At 41.5% G+C, this 22,207-nt stretch overlaps 1 protein-coding gene across 1 annotated transcript in view; it reads right to left on the reverse strand.

Annotated features, from left to right (window-relative positions):
- Positions 1-6,281: 6,281 nt before the first annotated feature.
- pde11a (phosphodiesterase 11a) overlaps positions 6,282-22,207 on the reverse strand; it is a 390,201-nt gene continuing 374,275 nt past the window's right edge. Inside the window, exon 20 of the mRNA XM_041200136.1 lies at positions 6,282-7,741. Coding sequence (XP_041056070.1) covers positions 7,598-7,741 — 144 coding nt within the window. The 3' untranslated portion in view covers positions 6,282-7,597. The remainder of the gene's footprint in view (positions 7,742-22,207) is intronic.

Genomic DNA, 22,207 nt, shown 5'->3' on the forward strand with positions numbered 1-22,207 from the left:
TCTGACTGGGGTGGATTCGGGACCTGCCTTCTTGCCCTACCCATGGTGGAGGTTGTGGCATTGTGGATTAGAAATGCCTTCAGGCAGAGAATTGAAGAAGAGGATTGGCTAACCAACAGAAAATAGAGGTTGGGATAAATGGGTCATTTAACTGTATCAAACTGTAATAGTGGATTACCCACAGGGATCAGTGCTGGGACCTCAATTGTTTACAATCTATATTAATGACTTGGATGAAATGATCAAGTGTATTGGAGTCAAATTTGCTGGTTATACAATGATAGATAGGAAAACAAGTTGTGAGGAGAACCAGAGTCTGCAAAGGAACATAGGTTAAGTAAATGGGCAAAAAATTGGCAGATGGCGTATAATGTGGGAAAATGTGAGGTGGTGCAGCTTGGTGAGAAAAGCAGAATATTATTTAAATGGAAAGAGACTGTAGGATGCTGCACTGCAGATGGATATTAGTGTCCTCGTACATCAATTACAAAAGGTTAGCAGGCAGGTACAGCAAGGAATTAAGAAGGCAAATTGAATGTTGGCCTTTATTGCAAAGGGGATTAGAGTATAAAACTCCTTCCTAACGGTACTGTGGGTGCACCTACACCACATGGACTGCAGCAGTTCAAGAAGACAGTTCACCATCACCTTCTCAGGGACCATTAGGGATGTGTAACAAATGCTGGCTGTGCCAGTGGTGCCACATATTGTGAAAGAATAAAAAAAGTAAAGAAGTCTTGCTACAACTTTATAGGGCATTGGTGAGACCACACATACAGTATTGTAAACAATATTGGTCTCCTTATTTAACTTGCATTGGGATGAAGGGGTTGTCTTGTGAGGCAAGGTTGAAAAGGTTGGGCCTATACTCATTGGAGTTTAGAGTAATGAAGGGCAATCTTATTAAAATACATAAGATTCTAAGAGGACTTGACAGGGTGGATGCCGAGAGGATGTTTCCTCTTGTGGGGGATTCGAGGACTAGGGGGCACATTCAAAATAAAGTTCTCCTATTTAAGACAGGGCTAAGGAGGAATTTCTTCTCTTAAAGGATTTCTCTACCCTAGGGAGCAGTGAAGGCTGGGTCATTGAATATATTCAAGACAGAGTTAGAGAGATTTTTGTCTACATGGGAGTTTAGAGTTATTGGGGCTGGAGGTTGGCAAGCAGGAAAGTGGAGTTAAGGCCGCAATCAGATTAGCCATGACCTCATCCTCACTAACCTGCCTGCCACAGATGCATCTGTCCATGACAGTATCGGTTCAAGTGACCACCGTACAGTTATTGTGGAGACAAAGTCCCGCCTTCACACTGACAACACCCTCCATCGTGTTTGGCACTACCACTGTGCTAAATGGGTTAGATTTTGAACAGATCTAGCAACTCAAGACTGGGCATCCATTAGGCGCTGTGGGCCATCAATAGCAGTAGAATTGTATTCGAACACAATCCGTACCCTCATGGCCTGGCATATCCCCCAATATACCATTACCATCAAGCCAGGGGATCAACCCTGATTCAATGAAGAGTGCAGGAGAGCATGCAAAGAGCAGCACCAGGCATACCAAAAAATGAGGTGTCAACCTGATGAAGCTATAACAAGGACTACTTGCATGCCAAACAGGATAAGCAGCAAGTGATGGACAGAGCAAAGCGATCCCACAACCAATGGATCTGACCTAAGCTCCGCAGTCCTGTCACATCCATTCGTGAATGGTGGTGGGCAATTAAACAACTCACTGGAGGAGGAAGCTATACAAATGTCCCCATCCTCAATGATGGAGGAGCACAGCACATCAATGCAAAAGTTAAGGCTGAAGCATTTGCTACAATCTTCAGCCAGAAGTGCCAAGTGGATGATCCATCTCGGCCTCCTTCGGAGGTCCCTGGCATCATAGATGCCAGTCTTCAGCTAATTTGATTCACTCCATGTGATATCAAGAAACAGCTGAAGGCACTGGATACTGCAAAGGCTCTGGGCCCTGACAATATTCTGGCAATAGTACTGAAGACTTGTGCTCCAGAGCTTGCTGTGCCCCTAGCCAAGCTGTTCCAGTACAGTTACAATACTGGCATCTACCTGGCTATGTGGAAAATTGCCCAGGTATGTCCTGTACACAAAAAGCAGGACAAATCTAACCCAGCCAATTACCCCCCCCCGCCATCAGTCTCCTCTCCATCATCAGTAAAAGTAATGAAAGGGGTCATCAACGATGCTATCAAGTGGCACTTGCTTAGCAATAACTCGCTCGCTGACGCCGAGTTTGGGTTCTGCCAGGGCCACTCAGCTCCTGACCTCATGATAGCCTTGGTTCAAACATGGACAAAAGAGCTGAGCTCCCGAGGTGAGGCGGGACTGACTGCCCTTGACATCAAGGCCATATTTGACAGAGTGTGGCATCAAGGAGCCCTAGCAACACTGGAGTCAATGGAAATCGGGGAAACTCTCCACTGGTAGGAGTCATATCTAGCACAAAGTAAGATAGTTGTGGTTGTTGGAGGTCAGTCATCTCAGTCCCAGAACATCACTGCAGGAATTCCTCAGGGTAGTGTCCTAGGCCCAACCATCTTCAGCTGCTTCATCAATAACCTTCCTTCCATCATAAGGCCAGAAGTGGGAATGTTCGCTGATGATTGCATAATGTTCAGCACCATTTGTGAGTCCTCAGATACTTAAGCAGTCCCTGTCCAAATGCAACAAAACTTGGACAATATCCAAGCTTGACCAGAAACTGAACTGGACTAGCCATATAAATACTGTGGCTACAAGAGCACGCTAGAGGCTAGAAATCATGCGACGAGTAACCCACCTCCCCAAAGCCTGTCCACCATCTACAAGGTACAAGTCAGGAGTGTGATGGAATACTCCCCATTTGTCTGAATGAGTGCAGCTTCCAGAACACTCAAGAAGCTTGACACCATCCAGGACAAAGCGGCCCGCTTGATTGGCAACACGTCCACAAACATTTGCTCCCTCCACCACCGACACACAGTAGCAGCAGTGTGTACCATCTACAAGCTGCACTGCAGGAATTCACCAAGGCTCCTTCATGAATACTTTCCAATCCCAGGATCACTACCATCTAGAAGGACAAGGGCAGCAAATAGATGGGAAAAGCACCACCTGGAATTTCCCCTCCAAGTTTCTCACCATCCTGACTTGGTAATATAATTTGCGGTTGCTGGGTCAAAATCCTGGAACTTCCTTTCTAACAGCACTGTGGATGTATCTACACCACATGGACTGCAGTGGTTCAAGAAGGCAGCTCACCACCACCTTCTCAAGGAGAACTAGGGATGGCAATAAATGCTGGCCCAGCCAGCAAAGCCCGCATCCCGTGAATGAATTTTTTTTAAAAAGCAGGGTCAAGGGGCCAAATGGTTGGAGCAGTTCAGAGAAGATTTACCAGACTCATACCTGGAATGGGTGAGTTGTCTTATGAGGAAAGGTTGGACAGGCTGTATCCAGTGCAGTTTAGAAGAGTAAGAGGTGACTTGATTGTAACATTTAAGGTCCTGTGGGGTCTTGACAGGGTGGATTTGGAGAGAATGTTTCCTCTTGTGGGAGAATCTAGAACTAGGGGTCACTGTTTAAAAGTAAGATGTCACCCATTTAAAATGGAGATGAGGTGAAATTTTTTCAGTGAGGGTTATGAGTCTTTGGAACTCTCTTCCTAAAAAGCCGGTGGAAGCAGTGTCTTTAAATATTTTTAAGGTAGAGGCGGATAGATTCTTGGTAAGCAAAAGGGTGATAGGTTATCAGGGATAGGTGGGATGCAGATTTGAGGTTACTATTGGATCAGCCTTGATCTTATTAAATTGTGGAGCAGGCTCAAGGGGCTGAATGGCCGCTTCCTGCTCCTTGTTCGTAAGTTTGTATGTTCGTATGCTCCTATTTCTTATATTCTTATTGCCAAAAGATCCAAAAAGATGGGGAGAATTTTTTTCACTTACGTATTGTTGGGATATGGAATGCTCTACCTGAAAGGGTAGTAGAAGCTGATTTTATAAACAATTTTAAGGGGGATTTGGATGGGTACTTGGAACATAGAACTTAGAGGGTTATTGGCAAAAAGCAGGAATCTGGGTCAAAGAACAAGCACAGGCATGATGGGCTGAATGGTCTCCTTCTGTGCTGTACGGTCTTATGATTCGATGGTCTGCAGAGTCATTATTTCAGACCAAAGAAATGGTCTGCTAAATGATAAACATGTTTGTATACTGATAAGAAAACGCAAGGACTTCTGCAAACAGTTTTGTTGATGTGTTGTTGGACAGAACTGTCCTTTGGATGCCATAATTCTTTCAGATTTCCATTTAATTAGTTTGCCACAGTCAAATGTAGTTTTCATGAAGTCAACTAAACTGTTAAGAGTGACCACAAACCAATCTCGCAAGACAATGGCTGCTTTTAAGTCTGAATTAGGCACAGTAAGAGCAACATTTCAGTTGGTGAGCTCTAAGATTTGTGCGACCAGTGGATGTTATGATCTGAAAAATGTCACCAAGTTTTGCTGACAAACCTAAAATATAGTTAAATTGAAATGAACACGAGGAATATTCGAGCAAGGTTCCACAACCAGAACATGTGTTCATAAACTTAGTCTCTATATAAATCAGTATACAACATAGAGACTGTCTAATACTCACTGTTGATACCTAATGGTAAGTGAACTGTGCATGGCAAACTCAGAGCAATTCACTCTGGACATTCTTTCTTTTATATAGTAACTGCTGGCAGAGTAGCACAAGATAGCCCTATTTTGGACTGAGAAAAAGGCTTTAAAAATCAAAGTAGGCAAAATAAAATATTTCTGTTGCAGCTTAACTTATAATCTTTATTTAAAACATTTTTAAGACCAATTGTTTAATTTAAATGGCAAATAAGATTTGTAATGATATACTGAGGAAAAAATGATAGATAAAGCATTTTTTTCAGTGAAAAAGCAGATCAATTCCTTCCTGCAGTAACACAGCCCTAGATAAAAATAGGAATGTTTATGCCATGTTTCAATAATTCTAATGTGAACATTCTTCCCTAGACAGAAAGATAAAAGTGCAATTACATTCAAGGGAAAGAACCAAAAGATCAAAATCTTTTCTCTTCCCCACACTGTGTTGCAGATATAAAATGTGAATGCGGCTCTTTGTGATACTTGCCCCTTCCAGCAGGAGTCAGTATTGAAACGGTTTCTCCAGCTTTCCTGCTGGAAACAGTATGGAGACCAAATAAACAGCAAAGTAACAAGAAATCATTAATCTATTGTGATTCCTACCTTAACAGTGCAGTCTTTTAGATGATGAATTGGTTAAATCCATTGCTGTGCTTCGGTTTGTTTTCCTGGCTGTGTGCTTGCCTTGCAGCTGAGGTACTGCTGCAACAGAATCATTATTTCAAAACCTACCTATCAAAGACCTTTGTCCATTGAGACTGGCTCATAAAAGGCAGAAAGTTCAATAAAATGGGAACTAATTTACAAATAAATGTGACTTGGGCAAAACAATAAAAGAAATACATCTTTTGGTTTGGGTTTCAATATCATTTATTTTTTTTTTACAAAAGACAACTGGGGAATTGTAACATTAATCATTTGATCATTGATTATGCAGAGTCCTGCAAATATCCTAATTTGTACCATTGTATATTTGTAAATTCTTGTGTATTCTAAAGATCTGGGGATGGAACTTCTCGAATAGGGATGTTCTTTGTATTTTTCACGGCTGCCCTCTTATTTCACTGGTGATAAATATCATCAGGAGTAGAATGAATCAAAATAAATAAACTGGGTATGAAACAGAATTAAAATGATATCAGAAGAGAAGAAAATAATACCTCAAAGGTTAAAGCTATTTGAAGACAGAAATGTGCAAATGAGGGTTATGTGGGAAAGGGTTAAATACATTTGCACATTGAATTCAGATGCTGGGCTAGGTAAGGTGGCGGATGGATTCTAAAAATAATGGCTTCCTGTTTTGAACTTTTACAATAAGGAAGAAAGATTTGCATTTACAAAGCACTTTTCACAACCACGAGACATCTCAAAGCATTTTATAGCCAATGAAATATGGTCACTGTTGTAAGGTAGGAAACATGGCAGCCAATTTGTGCATAGCAAAGTCCCACAAACAGCAATGACCAAATAATCTGCTTTCATTGATGTTGATTGAGGGATTAATATTGGTTAGGACTCCTCTGCTCTTCTTTTGCATCCACTTGAGAGGGCAAACAGCACCTCAAAGGCGCCTCTGACAGTGCAGCACTGCCTCAATACTGCACTGAAGTGTTAGCCTTGATTTTTGTGCTCAAGTCCTGGGACTTGAATACAGAACCTTGTGACTTGGAGGTGAGAATACTACCAACTAATCAGACTTTGGGAATAAATTGAGCGTCACTGCATAGAATATCATTGTTGACGTTAGCTAATGAAAACTGAATTCTGTTCAAAAAAAGTGCTAAGAATTACAGTACTTATAAAAGGAAACAGATTGGTATCAATCACTTTCCATTAAGCAAAGTGTGAAAAGGTAGCAGTTTCAAAAATATATTTGCAACAAAACAAATTATCCGTGATAGGGTTTAACAACCTTGCAAATGTTTTTCCACATTTTACAGATGCAGAAGTGAAATGCATGCAGAATTCTTAAAATCCAAATATGGAGACTTTCAGGGATAAGCAGTCGGTTCAGTTTCTACTCCTGATAGTGTCCCTTCTGACCCTTCAGCTGTGAGGAAAGTCACACAGAACTGAATACTCTTTTTTTATTTAGTTAGAATTTTCATGCTGACAAAACCCCATGCCACCCACAGCCTGTTAATTGTACAGCTTTGATATGATTTGCTTCATCATGCATTCTGTTTAACATACAACTTCAACCACCATTGGCTTAAAAATAATCTTGCTCAAAGCAAAAAACAAAGCTCTGCTCTCGCATTCTCTATAGTAAACAATGCTTCAGTTCTAACCACTGTAGCTCCACCTGTCAAAGGCTGCTTGTAAAAGGGTTTTGCCTCTACACATCTACCATTCACGTTTTCTTCAATACAGAGAACTGATTCCCAGGCATCCTCACGTAGAGAAGAATTAAGTAAAAAAATTGTTTAAGTATTTGAAAAATAGAAAATAAAATCACAAGAACATTCCAGCATTTGAAGGACAGCAGAAAAGCAGGCAATAACTGGCTTATAACTGATTTGGCTGATGCAGAGTAACAAAGGATGCACAGAATACTCCAGTTCTCTATCCTGATGTTTAAATAATAGATGTTCGTTAAACCTGCTTATCATGTTCATACATTTTCTGCAGAAGACAGCAAACCCTTAGCAACTGGTAGCACCAGATGAAGCTGCATTATCTGTGCACTGGTAAGGGAACTTTCTGTGCTTCTTGGCAGCCTTTTAGACATAAGCATTCAACAGGATAGTTGTATTGCATTACTTATTTTGTTGCTTTGTCTCTCAGTTGTGAGTAGAGGGATTCTGCATTGTGCAGCAACTCACTGGGGATTTCAGCACCGTCAATCACTCTTGCAAATCACAACTGAAGATTTTTTTTTATCCGGTTGAATTATAGCCAAGTCAAGCTGATTGCTTGGGATTTTAACTGATGTCTTGCATGGACATGCTGCGGCTGGCATTGTCTTTGCTGTCTTGTCTTTCTTGGTGCATCTCCTCCCACTTGCACCTATTCCTGTTAATCCCATGTAGCATCGGCTTCAGTTTTGGATTGACCTTCACCAGAGCCTGAGGATTATTTAAGAAGATAAAATAAATTATTCTTGTTAAGAATTCCAGCATGTAGAGAATTAGCGTGACTAATTTTAATGGGAAAAGTATTTGTCTATCCTCAATAATATGTCTCGGTTACTCTTATCTTTAAATTTGCAAGACAATTGGGTAGAATATTTCTAAAATATGAAATTCAAGTAGCTTTAATAATTTAATGTAGTGACATTCGACAAGCCCAGTCAGCTGATCTAATTATGGTATAATGTCTCCTAGCTACAAAATAGACCAGTTTAATGCTCATTCGAATGCCTTATTCATGACAGGAAATAATTTTACTAATTCAAGAATGTAACAAATGATTTTGGATATAAGAAAAACTCTAGCTGATAAAATAATTTATTATCGTGCTGTTCAATGTTGGAGTCCAGCTGGCATGCCTTAGCACTCACTATGTGCTCTTATAGCTTGTGATGCAATCAAAAACCAGCTACAGCTTTGTAAATCTTTCCACAATATCAATTATTCCAGCCATGAAATAATGATTAAAATGCAGTGCAAAGTATGTCTGCACTAAGTCAGGAAAAATAGACTACACCTTCCCCAAGTACCTATGGGCATATTGAACTTTTTAAGGAAGACCTGTGCTTTTTCAAGAAATACATATAAAGGCACTGATCAAAAGGTGGCAGATACCTAAAGGGACCACTTTCTGGAAAATTCCTATGTGCATTATACTGACAGACCTGCCTGAGAACATGGAATTTGGCACCTGAAGAGGGATCAAGGCCCATTTCAAACAGAGACACTTGAAAGATATGGAAAATGCAAAAAGCTGGACTTTAATCTCCTGTATTTGTGGAAACAATGGACTGTTTCCTGCATATCTCATCAAAAATCCAAAGAACCCATCTCCTGTTGATTTATATCTCAGAATGTGTAAAAAAAAGTCCTGAGATGAAAGCAAAACGGACTATGGATGCAAGACATGTCTATTTCCCCTTCCTGGGAATAACACAGAGAAAATGCATTAAAAACTGGCTGAAAACCAGTGAGTGACAGAGACAGAAGCAAGAAGAACAAAGAAGCAAGAAGGAGCGCTCTCTCTCTCTTGCTAGAGGTAAGTTGTCTATTAGGCAGCAAGCAGAAAGAAACTTAGCATAGTCTCTTCAGTTAACCCTGCAGAAACAACCAAGTCATCCCTCCCTTTGAGGATAAGCCAACAAATGTCTCCAACAGACTGCAAAATCAACAAGGACAGCTCCAAAGTTCTACCGGAATCATCTAACCTGACGGCTGCAACGTACCACCATCTATGCTTCATGGGCAAGCCAAGGACTGATTTGCATATTCTTTTAAAACTTTTATTTGGACTCTTAATTTCTCATTTCTGACCTGTGCGGGTGTGTGTGTCACACATTTATTATTTTTCCTCGGTTTTAGTAACTAATAAACTTACTCTTTCTTTGACTCAATAAAGTCCCGTTAAATTGGCTCCTTATAAAAAGTAAATACGTTTGGATTAGGAAAAGGTATCCACTCAGAATTTTAAATAAAATTTTGCTGCAACCAACTGGAGAAGAGGAGAGCCAGTTTATTCCCCCTCACCTGATCGTATCAACAATAAATGGTCAATCCAACTTTAAACAGTAAAATCCCTCGAGCTAGCAATCTTATCAAACTAGCTGCATTATTCTTAAAGTTGTTCTGATATCAAAATTAGTGTTCTGGCAACAATGGAAAGTCTTGATGTTGACTTCAGTAAGCTAAAGATTGAAAGAAGTATCCCCAATGTCAATAAGTTTAAATATTAGAGAACAGCTTTGCTTAAAATATGAAGAGGACTCAGCAACTCAAATAAAGGCTGTCAGTAATGACCCCCTTTGGGACTGACTGCAACATGATTCCAGATCATACAATATACATTCATCAAGCAAAATGTTTCCAGCTTTAAGATGCAGCCTTTGTTTTGCTGAAAAGCTGGAAGCAAGATTAAAAAGAATGCAGTTGGCCACGGTGCTACCCAGTTTTCTAGGATGTTGAGCTTTTCCTAGAGGACATGACCCACAGGAGGGATGTGTCTTCCGTGCTCTCCAGAAGCTCCCAAAAAAGTCACCTTGGAGTATGAGGAAGAAGTTGCTGCTAGTGTTAGTGATAGTTCAACCATACCATGCATTTGGAGACAGTGCAGGAAAACCTTCAAAGAACTATCCAGGTCAATCAAGGAATGAGAACACACCATCACTTTGTATTGATGCAGAATACTGACCATGTTTACACATTTTACCATGAATGCCCATGGGATCGCAGCTTTCACCTGAATGTATTCCTTCACTCAAAAACTTACATGCATTCAGCTCAAAGGAAACCTCTCACGTAAGGCAACTGAAACTAATCTTCAGTGAGCAAATCATCACACCATGGGCTACATGCTGATCTTTGGATGTTACTACACCTTGACTTAGTGACTGGAATTTCTCACTTCATTTACTATTCTTGCAAGAGAAAACTGCCCACCTATCTACCTCAGATCTGTTATCTCTGGAGTCCCTCAAAGATCTATTCTGGTCCCCCTCCTTTTCCTCATTTACATGCCCTTGGTGAAATCACCTTCATATATTGTGTCAAACTTCACATTTGACAATGATACTAAGCATTATGTCTTCCTCAAGCCAGCATTTCACAGCATCACTCATTCTCTCATTTTACAATCATTTATTTCCATTTGTGTTTGACCATGTAACACAAAATAAAGACAGCTGTAAATCAATTATTCATAGCTGTTGTGATCATTTGCAGGCCCCTTTAAAGTTTAACATATAGAGATCAAGCTATTAATGAGGCTCCTGCAAAAAGCAGGCAGAGGTCAAATTAACATTCCAATGCTGTAGCCTACTGACATCATTATAAAGGGCATGATGAGGTTACACCCGGAGTACAGTTTGGCCTCCTTATCTAAGGATGAATGGCTTAGAAATGATGCAGCAATGATTCACTAGATTGATTCCTGTGATAAGAGGGCTGTCGTATGAAGAGATATTGAGTAGAAAGAGCCTATATTCTCAAGTTTAGAAGAATAAGGGATGATCTCATCTAAACTTATAAAATCCTTACAGGACTTCATAGCATAGATAATAAGATGTTGTTTCTTCTGACTAGAAAGCCCAGAACGAGGGAGCATAGTCTCAGTGTTTTGAGAGATTCAAGAATACGGATTGCATGAAGTTAATTAAGTTATATTAGTTGCTCCACTGGTTATTTCACTGGCACTGAATCTTTATAAACATTAATGGAAAAGCTTAACTCCGAGAAACGAACTATTTACAGAGGACATTTGTGACCAACACTCCAGATCTGCCAGGATACTGCTGAGAGTTTAACTCCTGATCTCTAATCTGCTTGGAAGCAGAGTTCAGTCGTTTGAGTTCCTATTGTATATTTCCCATGACCCCATGAACCAGATTACCCAGAAACGAAGGAAATCTTCCTTTCCTCGTGGCTTCTCAAACTTGGGTATTGACCAAGTGGTCTGCCCAGGTCTCCAGCAGCTGCATGCCTGCTCCACTTCCTGGTTCTCTCGCCACTGTCAGAGGCTTCGGGTTGCCCTATTTGTGACCTTGGCTCCTCCATGCTGCAGCTCACAAGTCCCAGCCTTCTGCTTCTGCTCCTTGCTACGACTGTTGCTCTCTCTCTTTCACTCTTCCTCCTTGTGGCTTCTGCTCCATGCCTTTTTCAGCCCACACTCCGAGCTTCAGGCTCTGCCCCATCTTCAGCTCACGCTCTGGGCTCCAGGTTCCGTCCATAGTCTGCTGAGGACATCACTTTGTGTCCCGAGGGGAGTCCACAAGGTCAACAGAGTCCCCCACCTGACATCTTCCCAGATTAACATCCTCTGCTGGTGGGGACCCACGGCCCACAGGGAAGGCCCCTCGGTGGCAGGGCCCCGCATCCAGCTCTGAGCTGAATTTGGAAAATGGGATGCCTAGGTCCCATTCACCTCCATCACTATATCAGGATAAGGAGTTAGCCATTTAGGACTGAGATGAGGAGAAATTCCTTCACTCAGAGGGCTGTGAATCTTTAGAATTCTCTACCTCAGAATTCTCTACTCTATCTCAGTCGTTGAGTATATTCAAAACTGAGATCAATCGATTCTTTGACACTAGGGAACAGGGATAGGCTGGGAAAGGTGAGCTGAGGTAGAAGATAAGCCATGGTCTTATTGAGTGGCAGAACAGACTCAAGGGGCTGTATGACCTACTATTTTACTTATGTCATCGGCATTGTGACTCAAATTTAACTGGAAGTGAGAAGGAGGCCCAAGCTGTGAACTGGCAGCTATCTGGCAGCTGATCTGCGATGGGAGCTGCCAATTCAGGAAGTTTAGTGCTAATGATCTGCTCTTTTAGCACTTCTTATGGGCCAGCAGGAGCAGGAATGCTTCCTAGGCCTCATGTGGAAAACTTCGGGCTCCCCCAGCCCTACTCTCTGACTACAAACTCCCCATAGCCCGTCCCGACCACAATCCACCATTCTATACCCTCTAGTCCCAAATCTAAACTTATTTTTTTAGCTTAAAAAAATTATAATGCAGTTGACATTTAACTGTCAGTCAACCATAGGTACGTTACTGACCAGATGTCAATTAGATACTGTGTAGCTGGGATTTGACTGGAAGGCAGACACCCTCAGCCTGAGGTGATCTATTGTAGTTAAACACAATAGTTTACAACTGAATGAGCTGGAAACACAGTGAAGAGGACTGTTAAAATGGAAATTCGGTGAGTGTAATATGCTAAGTTAATTAATCAAAAGAGCGGGAGAAGGGTGAAGTTCAAGATACTTGATTGAAAAGGGTTATTCATTGTCTTTTTTTCTACTTCTTAAGGCCTTTTCATTATAACTCAAAACAAGTTTTGAGATTGTATGACGATGTAATATTTTGCGTTTTGTAGAGGTTGAGAGATTTTGTCTTCCAGGCTCAGTCTCTGGAGGGTTTCAACGGCAACAACTAAAAGTTGGTCAGTATGCTCAAGTTGGAAGAGGTCTATTTTAGTGAGTGACTGGCTCAAACACAAAATATTAAGGAGGGAAATGATTTTATGGACCAGGCATTAGAGAATGTAATGCTGGTGGTAGAAGGAGGAGAACCGGTTCTGGTAAATAACGTAGGAGGGTGAGTTTGATAGGAAGGGTGGCCAGGGTTGGTTGATGAGACAGGAGCAGTCATCCCTGTTGCTCTTCAACAGTTTCCCTCCTCTGGACTGAGATGATGTGGACAGTCAAGAATTGGCTACAGTTGGTGAGGATGCGCCATGAACTGAAACAATCCAGCAGCCTGTCATAGGAGGAGGCATGGAAACCTACTGACTAGCATATTCATTCACTGATCAGTGCAGTCATTCATTAATTATATAGTCATTCACTGGCTGGTGTGGTCATTTATTGATCTGTGTAGAGTACAGACCAGTCCTAGGCTCAGACCCCACTTTGTAAGTTCATTCTTTAGGCACTAAAATCAGCTTGTGTTCTTAGGGTTAGGGAGGAGAACCATCAACTAGGGCTCCCACTCCTAATGACTATCAGTGACTCCTCCTGTAAATTATGTGTGGAGATGAAAAGGGTGGGAATTAACTTGTATGGACTTCACAATTTGAAGTTGGAACCTTCTAGCTTGTAAAGTTTAGCTCCACACAAGATAGTATAACTCTTAATTGTGGCATCAACAGAATGCGGAAATGAGGGATTGAAAAGTTGATGGTTGTGCAATGAAGAGTAATGATTGGTCAAGCCATGTCCTTTACACAGGGACAAAGCTGAGCTCAGGGAAGTGGGCATTCACAATGGAGCCTATGATTCGGTACTCAGCAAGTTGGTGACCACCATCCTGAATTCCTAAATAGCAATGATTATATGCTGGAAAGCTGAATAATATCATAGCTTTACCAAGGTGGGCCTGGACAATCTCTGGCTTGTTGTGTCTCTGAGGCAGGGGTGGTACAGATTCTGCTTGCCTGGGGAAAAGGAATCTTCATCAAACACTGGAGACTCTTCAATCATTAAAAAAATAAAATGGCCCTTTAACAGAAACACAATGCATTAGAGAAAGGAACACTGAATGTGATTACTGAATAAGATTGATATCAACCTCTATATGCAAGGAGGAGACCTCAATTCCCTATACCAAGGGTGACAGCAGGCTTCAACTTTCAGTGGCTCAATGTGTAGCTATTGTTCATTTGTGTCTCTCCCTATTTGTTTCTTTCTCTGTGTCTCTCCTATTCTGTGTCTCTCCCAGTCTCTTTCTCCCCTTCTGTTTTCTCTCTCTCTTGCGCTAATAAACTGCCCTTAGACATACCCTAAGTATTTGCCATCACTTCAAGGTATGACTATGGTAGTTCAGTCCTAAAGCCTTGGGTTTCCATCACTTAATCATCCTTGCTATAGTTCTACCCATCCACTGCCTCAATTTGAGGGTTATGAAAGTAAGCAGTAACATCAGAGCGGGACTTATATATAAAGGGTTGCACACCTTGGGCTGAATTTTGTCAGGGTGGCAGTGGCCCCAGTAGTGGGTCAGAAAGTCAGAGGCAAACCTGCCTTTACCATTTCAGGGAGCCCCGAACTGCTGCTGTGGCAATCAGGCAGCCTGTGAGTTGCATGAGGGCACTTAGGCAACTTTTCAGTTTCCCCAGCACCATTGGCAGCTGTTGAGACTGCACCCAGCTGGGGGAAGCAGCATGGATGCTGCCCATAGAACAAGGTAAGTGGAGCTGAAGTTGCCATGGTTAGTCTGCTGGGTGTTGGAAAGGGGGCTGGAGGGCGGTGGTTGGTAAGGGTGGGGGTGTGAATGTTTCAAAGGGGATGATGGCCCTTGCAGCTGGGATGCCCTCAGAGTGCCCGATTAGGAGGGTCCCACTTCCCCCTCCAAGCCTGCAGGACAGCCACCTTTACTGGACGGTCCCTGAAGCAGATCCTTACCCTACATTGAGGCATATAAGTCAACCTAAGATAGAAGATGACTCAATTTTTCTGGCCCCGAAAATCTTGGTTTTGCATATTCCCACTGTATAAGACAACTCTCCTGTCCAGCCATGACATGCTATACCCGCATTAGTAGTGAACGGAGTGAATGTTAACTTTTCGTCCCACAAATGCATGTTTTACTTGCCTTATAACTGAGCACAAGGGTTTGGGCAGGTGATATGAGCTGTGTTGTGAAGATGTGTGGCAGTTTAAGACACACCCTTACAGAGCAGCCATCACGTAGCGAACAACGAACATATGAGTCTTCCAAAAAAATGAAGTGTGAAACTGGTTTCAGGCTAAAAGACATAGCATTTGTTAACCTACCAAATAACTGTGCTGCAGCAAGGGAATTCAGTGAAAATCTGGTGTGAGAACGGAAGAATATCCACCTTGAAGAAAATGCCCAAAACCAAATGCCCCATGAGAACAGGGACCAGCCACTGGCCTGATCTTGAGAAGCATGTAGCAGAATGGGTCCTCGAAAATCATCAGAATGGTTTCATCAGGCAGAATCGTCCCAGGCTTGCACAAAGTGTAGTAGTGGGCAGGAAAAAAGTTGTTTTACCCACCTGCTGCATTGGCAGGTTTTGGTGCCGTATCATCCCATTCCCGCCTTATTAATTATGCAGCCACAGGAAACACGCCATCTTGCTGCTTCCTCGTGGGGTGCCATATTTAAACTGCAGCCACACACACACTTCTCAATGCTTGCAGCCCGGGACTGCTCCAGTGAAGACATAGCCCCAAAAGCCAAGAAGAGTGCAGCCCCCCGATTCAGTGACACATCCCTGGGGCACCCCTGGATGCAGTGGAGGCCCACTGCGATGTTTTGTACCCCCTGCTCTAGCCGCAGGAGGCCCATCAGTTTCACTACTCTGGCTTGGGAAGTGGTGGCAGAGATGGTCAGTGCCAATGCTGCACACATGAGGTCGGCCATCCAGTGCTGAAAGATGATCTCATCTGTGCCGCCAGGGGAAGGCAACCATCTCATCACTCTAAATTCACATACTCACAAGCCCATCACACATTCACTGACATCTCATTGCCAGCTCAAGGGACATCACCACTCACTCCCTCACACATCCACCTCACATCTCCATCTGGCCACATCTCCTCTGGAGACTGCCTCCTCAGCCTCACCATCTTGAGGCCACTTGCACAGGTCAACATATGACCCCACACACACCCTGGGATATCCTCCTTCCCCAAACAAGCCCTAGTCCTGTAGCCATTGAAAAGCCACCCCTGCTTTACAGCTGGTCTGGTAGGTAGAGACCTGCCCATGAGCCTCTCCTAAGAGTGATGTGGTGCTGCCTGCGAAGCCTGGCACTGATGACCATGAGTGCTGCCTGAAACAAGGTAGGCAAACAAATTTCGAAAATCCAAGCGAAGTGCAGCTCGCCAGGTGCACGTCGCTTATGCACAGTTGTGAAACATGTCAGCGTGCAATCATGCTGATGTGCCCCAATGTGGGAGATGAGTTCAGTGAGCAGGGCTTATAATGAGGCACTGAATTGTTGAAATTTGGTTCCCGATGTGTGACGGTGGGAAATGCGACCCCACATTGACAGGTGGAGCGGACGATTGCAACCAATTTTTGGCCACCTCGCCATATTATGCCCCCCCCCCCTCCTTTCCTGCCATGACACCCAACGCCAAAGAGGCTGGAAAATTCTGGGCATCATCACCAGAAATGCAATACGCACTTAAGTGAGCCAAATCAAACCCTGAGTCCAGCAAAGATTTCACAGTAACAGTTGGTGTAGCCACCTTATGGAATAAAAACGTCCAGTATTGTGGCAGAAGATCAAGATTGTTCAGAGGTTGCCAAAATTACCAGTGTGTCCAGTTTTCAATTGTCAGACAGTAGCAAAAAAATGAGTACCCAGTATGTCACATCGGCAACATGGATGAAACACCCATGAATTTCAATATGCCCGGCAGCTGAACTGGGGAGCGGAAAGATTCAAAAACCGTTCCATTGTAAACCACAGGACATGAGAAGACAAGGTTCACGGTGATACTAGCCTGCATAGCCCATGGATCAAAATTAAATCCTATGGTAACTTTCAAACGTAAGGCCATGCCAAAAATCAAGCTCCCTGCAGGTGTTTTTGTGCCAGTTCACGACAGCAGTTGGATGGATGAGGATAGAGTGAATTTGTGGATCGACAATGTGTGGAATAGGCATCTCCATGTCCTAGGCAAAGAACGCAACTTTATTAGTGTCAGACAGGTTCAGATCTCCAATGAGATCAAGAGGTGCTTGCAAAGAAATAACATCCACATTGCAGTTATACCATCCATAGTTCAACCTTTGGATGTGTGCCTCAACAAGCCATTCAAGGATCATGTTTGCATCGAATGGAAAAGCGGATAGTTAATGGAGAAAAACACTGTCACAAAGAGTGGAACGATGCGTGCTGCCCTGCTTGATGTGTGGTTTTGTCATCAAATCGTTGGATGCTATTTGTACACAAACTGTCATCTGATCATTCAAAAATGTCCAATTCAAAGAATTGAGGAAGATGATTTGTTGTGGAGGGATAATTCTGAAACTGAAAGCGCTAAATCTGATCTAGAGTGGGAACCTTACAATGATGTCATAGCCAAAGTGACTCAGAATAAATTCAATGAACTCTTTGCATCGGTTGCCGATGACCATGAATTTGACCGTGTTTTAAAACGCTTTAATTGTGATTGTACAAAGATGTCTTTGTACTATTAATTTATTCAATAAATGGTAAATAATTAAAGAAATGAATTACTGGTGGGTTTTTTTTCACATTTGAAAATGCTGACAAGTTACACTGGTGGTTCCCATTTATACTCAGACGTTGATCCCCATTTTTGAAACAATATTTGGAGGCTTCAGATGTTGACTTATATGCCGACGTCTATGGTAATTGGCTTTTGGGCGGGTAGGTCATCCTCTATCTTCTCTGCCGCTGATGAAATTCCATGGCTTTGGGAAGGCAAGGGATATTTCACCCCTCCCTTCCCTCGCCACCTTACAGCTCCCTTGCCTCCCAGTCCACTCATGGGGGCCCTGTTAAATTCTGTCCTTTGTATAGCTAATATTTAGATGAAGAATACAATGACAACTTGTATTTATATAGCACCTTTAGCATAAAATCACCCCATGCATTTCACCAGCTGCCGTGGTGGGATTTGAACTCATCTTCCCAGAACGTTAGACATTGCCACTAGGCCACCGTCTCGGCAAAACTGTGCAGAAATTTGTTGACTGGCTGGTTAAATTTTAATGTTGGAATAATGTGGGGAAGCAAACACTTTCTCTTAACACTAAAACCATCCAAATGTAAATTTTAAAAAGCTTCCAAGCAGTTATATTGCAGTCAGTGAAAAGTTCTGTTGAAGGGTCATGAGGACTCGAAACGTCAACTCTTTTCTTCTCCGCCGATGCTGCCAGACCTGCTGAGTTTTTCCAGGTAATTCTGTTTTTGTTTTGGATTTCCAGCATTCACAGTTTTTTTGTTTTTAGCCCATTAAGTATGTCTGCTTTGACTTTAATGAACTGATGCTTCTGATGGTCAACTTGATGCTAAAGCTATGCCAGAACTTTTACACTGAATTGTATCTGAAACCTCTTGGCACCAATGTAAAATTGGTTGCATAATGGTATCCATTAATGTTAATTTATAAGGGACAGTTATATGCTGTATCTCTGAAATGTGAGCAGCCAACACTCTGTCTGAACTGCGGTACTGTTGGAAGGAGATGTGCTGGAGCAGGCGCACTGATGTCAGTTGAAGCTCCCCTCAATAGAGCAGCCCATGGTGCAGAATGGTTGATTATACAATCAAAATTTACAACATGAAAGTTTGATAGTATTTCCTTTTAAATAGCAGATCAGATCATGAGCAGTGACTTTATTCTCTACAGATGTTTTAAAAATTATCATGAGAGAACTTTGCATGTGTTGCTTCTGATTTATAATATCACTCCAGAGTACAGTAAGCGAGTAGATGAATACCTTGTTGATTTCATCAGAGTAATTTAATTACACATTTTCTTGGTAGTATTTCCTTCTTTTTGACAGTGTTACAGGTCTCATGTTTCCTTACTGCCATTACTTGGAACTATTGAGCCAATTTTGCTCAACATTTCTTACTGAAAATCCCATCTGTTTCTCTTATATATTTCCCCGTATTGTTCAACAGTAGCTGCACTGTCTACTTCAATAGATTTGCTAGAGAAATTTTCTGTTTTCCAAGTAATTGGTTTCAGTTTGCAATACAAGTTGTTATACAAATGTCATTGATTGCAGAGATTAGTAACATTTTCTTTGGATCCATTAATGGTGTGATTTCTCTGATGGGCCTTTTCTGACTTCATTCAAACCTGGTTTTCAGTTTTTGCTTAATTTAAATCATTTTGTAGAGCAAGACTCTTAACCTTCCTCTTGTCTTCCAACCAAATTGTGCTATAATATTTTCTCTGTATAGAATTAAAAAAACAATTAAATCCCTGGCTCTTTTATTGTAATTACCTTCATTTAATACTTCTTTATAGAGCTACAGGGAAATTATTTCATGCAACACACAATCCTTCCAGAATGGCAGTTTAGACAGCTAGAGCAATAAATTGGCTCACCCTGGTTCTCAGGCGAGGAGATCACAATCATAGCCTGCCCATGCCAATTCATTACATTTAGTGCTTCTAACTCATCTGTGTGTTGCAGCATAGGGCTGATCAGATTCCATGTTGTTTCTTTCATTATACTGCCAGCTGCCTCTGTACTCAGCAGAGGGCCAAACAGCATTGTGCTGAAATCATTTGGTGCAGCCGACCTTCTCTTAAAGGCAGACTCCCTATTAAAGGGAAGCTTCACTCATGAATTGAAGGGTGCTGGTAAATGACCTTATGGATGTAACCTATATGGACCAGGGGTTTTACCCTCTTCAAGTTTGGTTATTTGATTTAAAATTTCAACTCTTTTTATTTTAAATGTAGTTTTCTCATTTCTAATCACATCATCTGATGTCATGTCCGCCTGTCCTGTTTCAATGGTAAACACTCAAGCAAAGTAATTATTTAATATTTCTGCCATATCTCTCTCGTTGCCTGTGATATCATCCTGTTCATCCTTACGTGGACCCATTCCCATCATTTTATTTATGTATTTGTAAAATATTTGGCTGTTTTGTTTTATGCTCTTTAATAGTTTGATTTGAAGGTTCCTCTCTGCCCTCCTAACTGCTTTTTTGACTTCTCTTCCAGTCTGTTTGTATATTTGCTTGTCATGCTGTTCCCGGCTGTCCTTAGTGTATGTCTCAATGCTTATCCTCATTTTTTCTTCCTTATGCCTTTATTCATCCACGGTGACTCATTAGTGTTTACCACCTTCTTGTTTTTTTTTAGCAGAATATATTTACCTGGACTCTGTTGAACACTGTTTTTAATGTTTCCCCTTGTTGTTATACACCATTTTTTTGTTGTCCATTATATTTTCTCAGCCCCATAAAAATCAGCTTTTGTCCAATCCCTTACCCTGACCTTCATCATACTTATGTCCTTCTCAATTATTATTAATTATTAGCTTTAAGCATATAATATTATCATTCTATTTTCAAGATGCTCCCCTACTTTTGCTTCTTTTATCTGCTCTCGCTCATTTTTCATTATTAGATCCAGTATTGGGTTAGAAAGGAGTCTTGTACACATTATACAGACTTTATTCCCTCATCCCCTTTACTTGCCTTTTCCGGCAAGTTAATATCAAGGTAGTTGAAATCAACTATGATTATTGTTCTACGTTTTTTTTTTATCCATTTCCCTGTTTGTATATTTCTTCCTCCACCCCCCTTTCACTATTAGTTGATCTGTAAACAATCACACTTACCCCTATTAATGCGATTAATCCTTTATTATCTTTTATCTCAATCTGTATGGATTCTATTTCTGTCCTGCTGATGTCCATGTCACTATTTTGCACTGCTGTAATGTTTTCCCTATTTATAGTTATAATGCCAATACAGGGATCAGGTACACCTCACACTGCCCTGACTGTATTCAGAAACTGGCAAAAACATCTCCAAGAACTTAGCATGGTTCTTCCAACTCTGCCAAAGCAAGCAAAAGTCAAAAGCATCTCACCTGCAATTTGTTGAGGGGCCCTTTGAATAGCCTTGGTTCAGGGCCTATCTTGCAGTGGAACATCTGATTTTTGGTGAGTGATGTACAAATTTGTGGTCTGGACCTGCATGTTCCAAATTAGGTATCCTGGTATCACATCAGCCAGTTGGGCCATGTGAAGTCAGGGTAGCAATGCATCTGAGGGATCTGGCACATGCTAGGGATGCCGAGCCAGTGCCATTTTGAAGAGGTTGCACCGAAAGTGTCTAGCGGCATTGCGTGGCCCAGAAAAGTGTGCAAGACTCCTGTTTTGCTGCTGGAGGCTGTGCTACGTAGATGAATTTTACACACTGATGTCCTGTTAGGTCCTTTATCCTGATAGTTAATTTTTTGGACACTTCTTCCCATTCTTACAGAAACAAATAAGAATACATCTTCATAAGTGCCCCTGTATGAATTCCTGCCCCAAGTTTATTTTAAGTATATTGTATTCAATTTACAAAAACTGATTTTGAATTTGAGTGATTGGTAAGCTAAGGAATGCAATTTCTGCTGTTATCATTAGGATTGCTCGCAAGTTTGGATTCTCCTGGGAACGTACTGTTATTTATATTATTCAAATTGATATTATTTTTTGTCGACAGTCACTATAAACATAAAAAGTCAGCATTGATAAGGGATAAGGAATACTATTGTTGCCTTTTCATTCTGCTAAAGTATGCATACTTATTAGATTTATTTTGAGAAGCCCAGGCAAATGACCAAGGTCTGACATATAGGACACCACCAAGGTTGAAAATAAGATTAGATTGTTAAATTATAGAGGTTAGGTGATAGCAAGATTGCAATTTAAATGTCTTTTTACTGTAGATATACAGGAAGGGTGCAGTGCACTGTGGTGGAAATTTAAATCACTGATCTCCCAGCTGCTGCAGTCAGTGCTTGGGGAAATCTCAGTCATTCCGGGAAGGCTTTAAACCCTATCTCATCAGTATATACAATATATATAGGAAGGAATATATTATAATGGAGAAGAATATAGAAAGAAAATAATTAGGGAAGAAACACATTTAATAAAGGGGTTTTCATTTGCCAATGCTAGTAAAGCATTGAATGTGTGCTTGGTTGCTTCTAAGCTCTTGTTGAACGGAGTTGCAAGCTAATAGCTAAACAGCAGAGCTGAAGGCTTGAGAAAGGCTGAGGAGTCAGTGAACCCTCCCCTGAGTCATTCTGCCACAGTTAACCACGGCCTGGTTATTTTGAGTGAGTTTTCACTTAGAGAGCATGCTCTGTTGATTCCCTTTCCACCTTATTTAAAAATATCTAAACTGCCCTTATAAATAAATCATGACTATT

The sequence above is a fragment of the Carcharodon carcharias genome, chromosome 12, assembly GCF_017639515.1.
Source record: "Carcharodon carcharias isolate sCarCar2 chromosome 12, sCarCar2.pri, whole genome shotgun sequence".
NCBI lineage: Eukaryota > Metazoa > Chordata > Chondrichthyes > Lamniformes > Lamnidae > Carcharodon > Carcharodon carcharias.